This window comes from Protobothrops mucrosquamatus, unplaced genomic scaffold, assembly GCF_001527695.2.
Source record: "Protobothrops mucrosquamatus isolate PMUCROS unplaced genomic scaffold, P.Mucros_1.0 scaffold3216, whole genome shotgun sequence".
NCBI lineage: Eukaryota > Metazoa > Chordata > Lepidosauria > Squamata > Viperidae > Protobothrops > Protobothrops mucrosquamatus.
The window spans coordinates 52,119-62,481 of record NW_015389213.1 but is presented as its reverse complement, the minus strand read 5'-3'; the positions used below and the strand labels follow the sequence as shown (position 1 = coordinate 62,481).

At 44.8% G+C, this 10,363-nt stretch overlaps 1 protein-coding gene across 1 annotated transcript; it reads left to right on the top strand.

The window, feature by feature from the left end:
* Positions 1-6,939: 6,939 nt before the first annotated feature.
* LOC107297282 (short transmembrane mitochondrial protein 1) lies at positions 6,940-7,144 on the top strand. The gene has a single exon (XM_015826644.2). It carries the CDS (start codon positions 6,952-6,954, stop codon positions 7,096-7,098), a length of 147 nt encoding a protein of 48 aa, XP_015682130.1. The 5' UTR covers positions 6,940-6,951; the 3' UTR covers positions 7,099-7,144.
* Positions 7,145-10,363: the final 3,219 nt, after the last annotated feature.

Genomic DNA, 10,363 nt, shown 5'->3' with positions numbered 1-10,363 from the left:
TGCCAGAAAGAAGTTGATATTTTTGCTGAAAATGCTATTATGAGTAAAAGAAGAAGGAAGGGTGTTTCTGAAATAAGAGGAAATCTTTTGAACTTGTACGTTTAAGATGGGGCATATATGTGGGAAGGTAGAGAAAGTAAAGCTTTAAAGAATCACATTTGATAGCTTTTAAAAAATCACATTTGATAGCAAAAGTGTCATGTGAAAATTGCTTCTTTCCTATAATTTTGGGGAATCCGTTTACTAAAAATTTGAAATTCAGATTCATAGAAGGCAGAAATATATTTCTTGCATGAAATGAGCACAAACTACTCTTTTGGTATTAGTGGAGTAGAATATGGTGGATTGTATCATTCATTTTTATATCATTGTAATATTGTTTTTACCCAGTTGCATGCTTTATGTAGCAATAATTGCATCAGCACAAGTAATTTGGCAATAACAACACAAATAGCAAGAACCTATGCAGAATCTTATTCTTGATAAAAATTATCCAGCAAAAATGTTTTTGTTTTTAAATTTTATTTAGTGGATCACGATTGTATGAGCTACTATTGTTTCATGCTACTTCTGTCCAGAAAATATTTGTTATTTTGTAATTTAATTAAAATACAATAGTTCAAGAATATAGTATATTTCTAAAAGGAAAGTTGGCAGTTCATTTTATTATAAATAGCTACCTTCATATACTGAATTTGGTCAGATTGTTTCAGCTCCTAAATGACTTGTATAAATTAAGTGCTTTATTCTCAATAATAATATACAACTGAATAATGTAAATTAAAAATAAGTTGAGGGTAGATAAAATTAAGGTAATTATTTCTGCATAATTGTGTCCTCTCATTTTATTATCAACTGAAACTGGCTGATCATTATTTTGCTTTAGCACAGTGGTTCTCAATCTTTTTAATGCCGCGACCCCCAACCGGTCGTAAGTCGAGGACTAAACCAGTCGTAAGTCGAGGACTAAACCGGTTGTAAGTCGAGGACTAAACCGGTTGTAAGTCGAGGACTAAACCGGTCGTAAGTCGAGGACTTTCCCTACCCGGGAGCACCGCGCATGCGTGGTTCTGCCCCCTGCGCCGGCCGAGGCGTAGCTGGCAAGCGGCAGAGACGGAGCAGGCCGACCACCAGCTGGCCCAGCTCAAGGGAGGTAAGGCACCTGCCAGAAAAGGGGGGAAAAATGGCAGACAGCCTTGCTTGGCGACCCCCGTGAAATGGTCAATTGACCCCAAATGGGGTCGCGACCCATAGGTTGAGAACCGCTGCTTTAGCATAAAATGAAAAAGATCAATAGAACTATTTAGTATTCTTTTATTGGCTGGCTTCATGGTAGTTTCTCAAAAAAGGAATCTTAAAATGTGCATAAACAGTTCATGTTCAGCTGTGGATCAGAAGGAAATACTCCTTAAGATACGATTTATTTTTTCACATTTATTTATTTATTTTATTTATTTTATTAATTGCATTTATATCCCGCCCTTCTCCTTACGGACTCAGGGCGGCTGACAAATTCGATAAAATACTAACATATATACATATTATGCCTAATTAAAAATTTAATTAAAACGAAATATTTAAATATGTCCAATTAAAAGTAATTTAAAACCCCTATAAAATCCCTTAGGCCAGTCCCGCTAGCTGGNAGCCGGCACTGTCTGGCTGACGGCACCCTGAGGAGACCCACTCTGTGAGAGCGTACAGGTCGGTGGGGGGTAGTCTGTGGCAGGAGGCGGTCTCGAAGGTAACCAGGTCCGATGCCATGGAGCGCTTTAAAGATAATAATCAACACCTTGAAGCGCACCCGGAAGGCTACCGGCAGCCAATGCAGCTCGCGCAAAAGCGCTATAGAAGCAAAGTCTCTGGTTCTGATGGGTTCTCAAAGAGAACCCATCTTAAAAGAGAAGAAGAATGTTTTTGATGAGTTGAAATTGTTCTTTGTGTGGGACAGTAACTTTGTCTTTGAGCCACTGTATGGGAAAAGGAAGGGAAGGAAGGAAGGAAGGATTCTTTAATGCAAGTCAGGTGCATTTCTCATAGCTGCTTCACATTAACTAAATACATAAAAAAAACCAATAAGAATCCTGGGTCTTAAACATAGAACTTACATCAAACCACTCAAACCCACAATGAAATTTAAATTCAGATTAAAGCTTTCTTCTGTAACCATGCAACTCAGGTGTATTCAAGTTCTGTTTGTAAAGCACTATTGTGAGCTGTTTTGATACCTGAATCTGAGAGGGCTCTGCATTGTGCTTTCCAACCTTTTGATGGGCCTCATTCTGTTTGCTTTAGTAGTCCCCTGACCTGAATTGCAACAGAAGAAAAGCTTGTTGTTTGCTGGAAATGAGATCTCATTGGCAGTTCTCCTGGAAATAATAGATAAGGAAAAACTACTCAATATATCTAAAGAAGAAGAAGAAAAAGAAGAGAACTGAAGCCAGAGAGGTAGAAATGACAGCTGCGAGAAACTATTTAAAAGAAAACATTCATTATTAAATATGAAACTGCAATTTAAATTTTGGAAATTATTAGGAGCAAGAATCCTTGATATCCACAGCTTTTAAAGTTTTATTGCATAACTTAGGCTAGCTGAAGAAGATGTAATACTAAATGTGATGACTTACCTATAGCCATGCAATTTCCTAAATAAATCGTCCTTAACTCCTGCTTTGTTTAATTAAACATATAAACTAATTGATAAATTAAAGATTTTTTTAAAAAAGCAAAACAAAAGTAATACATACAAATAAACAAAAGCCTTGAAATCAGCTGTTTTCTGGTAAATGTGTAAGTTACCATGCATTTTCATTTTTTAAGTATTTTATTAGTTTTTTTTGTAATTTAATTTTTCACTAAGACTATAAAATAGAGTTGGGCACATTCATTTTAATAAAGTGAATAATAAATAAAATGATCACCTGGATTTCTGAAGTGGAAGAACAGTAAGCCATATATGAGAATTTTGCAAAGCAGATATAAGGAATGCAGTGGGAAAACAAGGCAACAGAGTGTCAGTTGGGTGACTAAAAGCATTGATGATGTAAGTTTTTCATCGTCTTTCCAAGATATTTTACATGTTGCATTTGTCATGTAAATGAGGATGTTCTAGGAAAGGACTTATTCAGTCTTTTGCTTCCTTGAGCATCCACATTCTGGATATTTTGAGATGTGAATCATTAGGTGCCTGACAAATAGATCTTCATAATGATTTGAGGCTATCAAAAATATACTGTATAGAGAGATATAGGTTACTGTGGTAAACAAAATAAAGATATGTTCCCAAAATGTTTTACAATATTTCTGACCTTATTTAGCACTTCCAAAGGCCAAGTTCACAGTGAGAAAATAATTAAAGGGGATGTGTGTGTGTGTGTGTGTGTGTCCGTGTCCGTGTCCTTAATAATAAAAACACGAATCCTGGGTATACACATGTCATGAAATTGATAAACAAAAACGATCACCAGGATAAAATCATAAACAAAACTGTTTAATCTACAAAAGTACTGAGCTTTCGTCGGCCACATTTTATACTCTGACAATGTCAGCAGTGTGGCTGACGAAAGCTCAGTACTTTTGTAGATTAAACAGTTTTGTTTATGATTTTATCCTGGTGATTGTTTTTGTTTATCAATTTCATGACATACATACATACATACATACGTGTGTGTGTGTGTGTGTGTGTATAAACACAATTGCAAGGAAAAACAAACACCAGGATAAGAATAAGCAGGGCTGTTTAATACAAACAAGCCTGCCAGTAAAAAGCCACTTAGCTTTCATCAGCCAAACTGCCGACGTCGTCAGAGTAAGGATAAAAAGGAGATCTGGGAGCTCGCCTATATAGCTGCTTGCCTCTCGAGCGCATCATCGGCCCGTTCCTTTCAATCAACCATAATGCATTGAGCTGCTCTGTGTTCATCAACCTGCCCGTGGGCTCGAGGGTTGTCCTCTGGTCTTCAGTCGCTCTTCTGGTGTGCGTGCGAGCACCTGGGGGGGGGTGATTATTCGACAGCTTCTGCTCCTTACCTCCCTCCCTGTTTTGGAACGATCTTGGATGTTGATTCTCAAATTGTAACTCGGGCGCACTGTCAGGTTGCCATCCTCTCTGGAGGCCATCACCGTCGCGCCTGTAGTCTCCCCGCCCCAATCCTGCAAGGGATAGCTGTCCGAGCATTTCCGTTCCCGGCCTCCCCCCTCGTTCCAAGCCGCTTCTGCACGTCAATCCTTAGCTCGCGGCCGTGGCGTGCCACTAATCCGTCGCCTCCTCCCATAAAGGTCTTCACCATATTGTCTACAACTCCGCCCCAGTCCTGCAGGGAGCTGTCCAATTGTTCCTGCCCCGGGGGGGGGGTGGTTGTTCAACCACTTCTGCTCCTTACCTCCCTCCCTTCCCATTTTGGAGCGATCTTGGATGTTGGTTCTCAGGTTGCAACTCGGGCGCTCTGTCAGGTCGCCATCCTCTCCGGAAGCCATCGCCGTCGTGCCTGTAATCCCCTCACCCCAATCCTACAAGAGATAGCTATTCGAGTGTTTGCGCTCCCTGCCCCCCTCTCATTCCAAAGAGCTGTGCGTCAATCCTCAGCCTGCAACCGTGGCACACCGCTAATCCGTCGCCTCCTCCCATAGAGGTCTTCACTGTCTCGCCTGCAGCGCCATCGTCCCAGTCCTGCAGAGAGCTGTCCAGTTGTTCCTGCCCCTGACCTCCTTTCCCCCTTGGTAGGAGGCGGTTCTGCACATCGATCCCCAAGTTGTAGTCTGGGTGTGCTGCAGATCCGCTATCTTCCCCGGGGGTCGCCGCCACCTCGTCCATGATACCGTCACTCCGATCTTGCAAGAGGCAAGTTAGTCATCTCCTTTGTGGGTCGCAACGCTGTTTCTCCCACCTTCTGAGAGTCTGGTAGGCTGGTAGGAGGTCTATGTGCCAATTGATGGAATGTTCATCAGACAACCAGGCCTCCTTAAGTAAGCGGCCGCCCTTAGTGGTCTCATGAGATATAGCCTCCACGTTGGCAAGGTCAAACATATGGCAATGACTGGCCATATGGGCCCATAATTGTGAGCGTTGCTGTTGCCTTTTAATTGCCAGTTCATGTTCATGGATCCTGGTCCTGATTCTTGCAATTAATTCTGTAAATTACAGAGGATCTTTCGTTGTCAGGGAGCGGCCCTTTGGGGTGCATGATCTTGGCATGCAGGGTCTGATCCGGTTCACATTGTAGGGGGCTAATAGTCGTGCCGTGGCCTTGGAGACACCATTGATGTAAGGGAGGGTTGTTCGTGTGGTCCGTGTTGTTACACTGGAGTGTGGGCTCCTGCGAGGCTGATATGGTCTGCTGTATCGCCTCACAAATTCCATGGGATAGTCCAGTGACTTTTTACTGGCAGGCTTGTTTGTATTAAACAGCCTGTTTATTCTTATCCTGGTGTTCGTTTTTCATTGCAATTGTGTTAATATGTGCATTCCCAGGATTCACATTTTCAATGTTATAAAAGACAACATACATACGTATGTACATACATACATACTATCAAAATAAATACAGACCGCCAAGAGAATACATATAAAAAGTTTAATCTACCTAGCTTTCGTCAACAAAACGTTTGACATCGTCAGGGCTAAAAGGCAACAGCTGGTTGAAGCCTTATATATCATTGCCGAATGTCAGTTTACGGCTCCTGGAGCGAGTAACAGGCCCCAGCTGATCCTGCCATGCTTCCAGCATACTGCTCACGTCATCATTCACCCCTCTCCTTCTCCGAGTCTGTGTTTCCTCTCGTGCCGCTCCCTTCGTTATTGTAAGGTTATGCATGTTCAGGGGCCAGCAACTGCCGGCATTCTTTCGTGTAGCACCTCCCATATTCCATACATGATTGCATCCCAGGTCCGGAGAGGGGAGGGGGGGATCATCCCTTTTGCTCTTACACGCCACGTCTCCACTTCATTCCTGCTTGTTGTTGCCCTCGTACCATAGCGAAGGTTCTCTCTTTTCTCTCCTACCCCCGGTTCTGCGTGGCATACGCCCGCTTCTTGTTTCCTCATCCTCACACCCCTCCCAGGCACCCTCTGTAACCATCCCGTTGCTAGCGCTCACTTGTTCAGACTGCTGCCGGGGAGTTGCTAAAAGCATTGGGGGGGGAATGTTGTCCTTCCCTCTGTTTTGAACGAGTTGTCATCCTATGCCTATTGGTGCCATTGAAAAGGAGTTCCTCTTTATTACAGTCTTTCAACCCTCCATCCTCTTGTCCTTCAAACTCCGTTCCACCGTTGTGCATGTTGTTACTCCATTCCATGACAAGATTGCTTTTCAGATGCCTTGCTGGTTCCCGTGGAAAATGTTCATCAAGGACCATCCGTTGATGACCCAGTGGAAGTTGTCCATCCGGTGTTGGGTAAACAGTTGGTGGGGGGTGCAGGTGCCGGGGGGATCTTCTTCTTCTGGTCATGCAGCTCAAAGTTGGATCCTCCAAAACCGTCTGTGCGGCAGCTGACATTCCACGCTCTCAGGGCTTGATACGTGGGGCACAAATCGACATGGCGATTGATGGAATCAGTTCCTGAGAACCATGCCTCTTTTAGCAGGCGACCTCCCTTTGTGGTGTCATTGGCAAGGATTTGGGTGTTCTCAAAATCAAAACCATGTCCTTGTTCGGACATGTGGGTCCAAATCTGGGAGTATGGCTCCGCTCGTTTAACTGCCAATTTGTGCTCCTGTAGGCGTGTTTTTAGCCTCTTAGAAGTTTCGCCTACATAATTGCTCCTACACCCCCTACAGTTTATTTTATAGATAATTGCTGACCTTTCAGTAATGGGAAGTTGATCCTTTGGACGCATAACCTTAGCCCTTAAGGTCATCATCCTGAAAGAATCTGTCAAGGAATCAAATTATGCCAGACAGTAAAAGCAAGATATGTCCACTTGGAAGGGACGGGGAGTGACAGCTGGCAACCATGTTTCAGTTTTTGCTCGGTTTTGCAGTTGGCAATGTAGTTGGAATGTATTTGGCCCAGAACTATGATGTTCCAAACATTGCAAAGAAGATTGAAGACATCAAGAGAGATGTAGAAGCCAAGAAGAAGCCTCCAAGTGATAAATGATGCTGATTTAGGCATCCTACTATTCAACACAGATGGTGTACTTTAACCATCCAGCCTTAAGTGTCAAACCTTTATTGGCTTTAATGAATGCTCCCATGCCTGATCTCAGAGGGCCTTAAAAAGCATTCTGGCTTAGTGTTACTATATCCTTGTGGCTTCCTTGCACTTGACTTTTTTCCAAAGAAAAAAATATCCCATACAGTATATATACAAACTGGACTTTTGTTCTCAGTTTATTGCTTCAGTAATACTTTATATTTAGTAATAAGAGTCAGGAACAGAATGAAGGTATGCCATTAATTATTCCAATCTAAAAATATAACTCTACAAATATTGGTATCTATTTGTAAAACATTAAACATCTGATAAAAATGCCCATCTTGTTGCTGAAATATGACTTTTCTATTTGATTGTTGGGCATTCCTGCAACATGTATAGTCAGCATGAATTGAATGTCAAACATTAAGCAGTTTATAGAGGTATGATACCCAATGTCAGAATCCAAATATATTCCATCTCTAGTTATCAACTATGAAAAACTGCATTTCTGCCTGCTCTGGATTCTGTCATACAATGAAGGGAAGGGGGTGAACAAAGGGGCTTTATGGCCCTCACTTCCTTCAGTATACTTCAAAGGGACTGGGTGTGGATATCACCAAAAGGACTAACAATAACAATTGGGGTCATTACCTTTCACGTAATCCTTTCTGAAGTCTCTCCTCCTCTGCAGTGAGGAAAAGGGGGTGGGAATGTAATGCCTGGAACTGTCGCTGGAAGAAGGGGGTGATGGGGTGGGGCTACTGGGGGATCCCTTAAAACCTTGAATGGGAGAGCTTGGACCCCAAGTCCTGTCTATAACACCTGCAACCAGCTTTCTCTTAATAAAGATGCCTGTTGGAAGAAATATTCCAGGAGTTCTGTCTTCTTAAGATGCAAAGTGGGGTGGGTCCTTACATTAGACAGGACTTGCAAAATTAGTCCACCTGGAAGGAAGATCCTTGCCGGGGGACTTTGCAAAAATTACCATGTCAGACGGTGGAGCAAGGAAGGGAGAAAACTCCCCGGAAAGGGAGCCGCTGCCCCGGCTGAAACCCTGCCAGCTGTCGGGATCTGAGAGGTCAGAATCCTCAGGAGAAGAGGTGGTGGAGACACGGGACCACAAACCTCGGTGGTCAATGGACGTTGGAAAGAAAGGCGAGTGGGGAAAGAAATCAAGAAAGGTGACTCTGAGACGGGGGCCCAAACAACCAGAATGGAAGCAGGAGATGGAGAAATCCCTGCACGCAAGTGAAGAGGAAGGGAGCTGGGCACCGTACTCAGGCTGGATCCTAGAGAAAGCAATCGACCTAATGAAGCGAACTCTCAGCTCCCTAGGAGAGGAGAATCCTGAGCCCTACGCCCGCCCCAGCTCCTGGAGCCGCAAAGGGAGAGACAACGAAGGGGAAGTGGAACCTGCAGCCCCGGGGACATCTGCTGATCCAGTAGTCCCCACTCTCCGCCGAACCACAGATGGAAATCTGAATGGAAGAGACTACCACCGAGAACGAAGGCACGGATCCATTCAAAGACGTCCGCCGCTGGAGGTGAAATTCAAAGGGGAGCCAACACGCTTGGGATTTTTCCTAACCCAAGTCCTCAGCTACATGGAGGAATACGGGCAGGACATCCCCAGCGACAAAGCCTGTATCCGGATTGTGCAATCTGCCTTAGACGGGCCGGCCGCAGATTGGGTGGTGAACTTGCACGACTCCAATGCCCCAGAGCTCAACGACTTCAACCGCTTTATGTCCTCCCTGAGAAGACGATTTGAGGACCCCCTGGCTGATCGCAAAGCCCGCGAAAGGATAAAAACGATGAGGCAAGGCAAATGCCTGGTAGCCGAATATACACAAGAATTCCGGGCCATTGCCAGCAAACTGAACTGGCCAGAAGACATCCTCCTTAGCCATTTCAAAGACGGACTAAATTATGACCTATATGATACTTGCCTGCCCCGAGGGGACCCACACCAACTTGAGGAATGGTACGTCTTGGCAGAGGAAGCAGAGATCGACATATTGAAGAGGCACCGCTGAGGAAAACAATGGAGCCGCTCACCGCCTGAGCTGACATGCGAACCAGTGAAACCATTGGACACGGCCAAGAAGCAACCGGGGTGTTTCAAGTGCGGGAAAGAAGGGCACCGAGCTGTAGAATGCCGCTCAAGAGCCACCCAACACAACCCAAACAGATCACCGGCCAGTAACTCAGGAAAGCCTCCAGCTAAGCCAAAAGAACCTGCCATGAGAATGATGGAAGCTGTGGAATCCCCCACCTCTGCTCAGCAGGGGAAAAGAACCCCAGCCTACACCGCAGGGCCGGTGGACGCCTCAGATGACAGCTCGGAGGGCAAACCCCTGGTAAGTGGACACATCGCACCCATCCTCAAGACAGTGACTATATTCATTCCCCCCATGGCCGAAGCTATGAGGGTGAGAGCATTAATAGACTCTGGCTGCACCCGCTGCCTCATTAGCCCGACACTAGTGGGGAATCTGGGCATTCCGTCGAGTAGACTGGAACAACCAATCTCATTTGGCCAGTTAGATGGGTCCATAGCAGGGGGGGTGCCAGCTACCCTAGCCACTTTACCAATACACCTCTCCCTGGGCAAACATGAGGAGGACATAATGTTTGTGGTGACCCCAGGCATGGAATGTCCAATGATCTTAGGGATGGAATGGTTATACAAAAATGGAACCCCTGGGTGAATTGGAGGACGGCAGAAATCAAATTCCCGAAGGGGGACCCTATGGACTTAAAATCCCAAGGGGGGCTACCAGAATCAAGAACAGAAAAAGCATCCATGGGAGAGGAAAAGGGACTACCAGAAATACGAGAGGAATACAGAGTCCTTGCTGAAGTTTTCAGTGAGGAGAGGGCGGATGAGCTCCCCCCACCACCGGCCCACAGACTGTGCCATTGAATTCAAACCTGGGGCAAAACACCCGAAGCCCAGATTATACTCCATGAGCCCAAAGGAGAAGGAGGAAATGGAAAGATTCATAAAGAAAAACCTAGAAAGGTGGTTCATTGAGCCAGCCAAGCCTAAAGTGGCTGCCCCGGTCCTCTTTAGGGAAAAGAAGGACGGCTCTTTACGCTTATGCGTGGATTATAGGGCCCTGAATACAATCAGTGAAAGCAATCTATACCCTCTGCCTCTCATGAAAGACATGTTGTCACACCTCTCGAAAGGGAAAAATTTTTCTAAACTAGACCTAAGGGA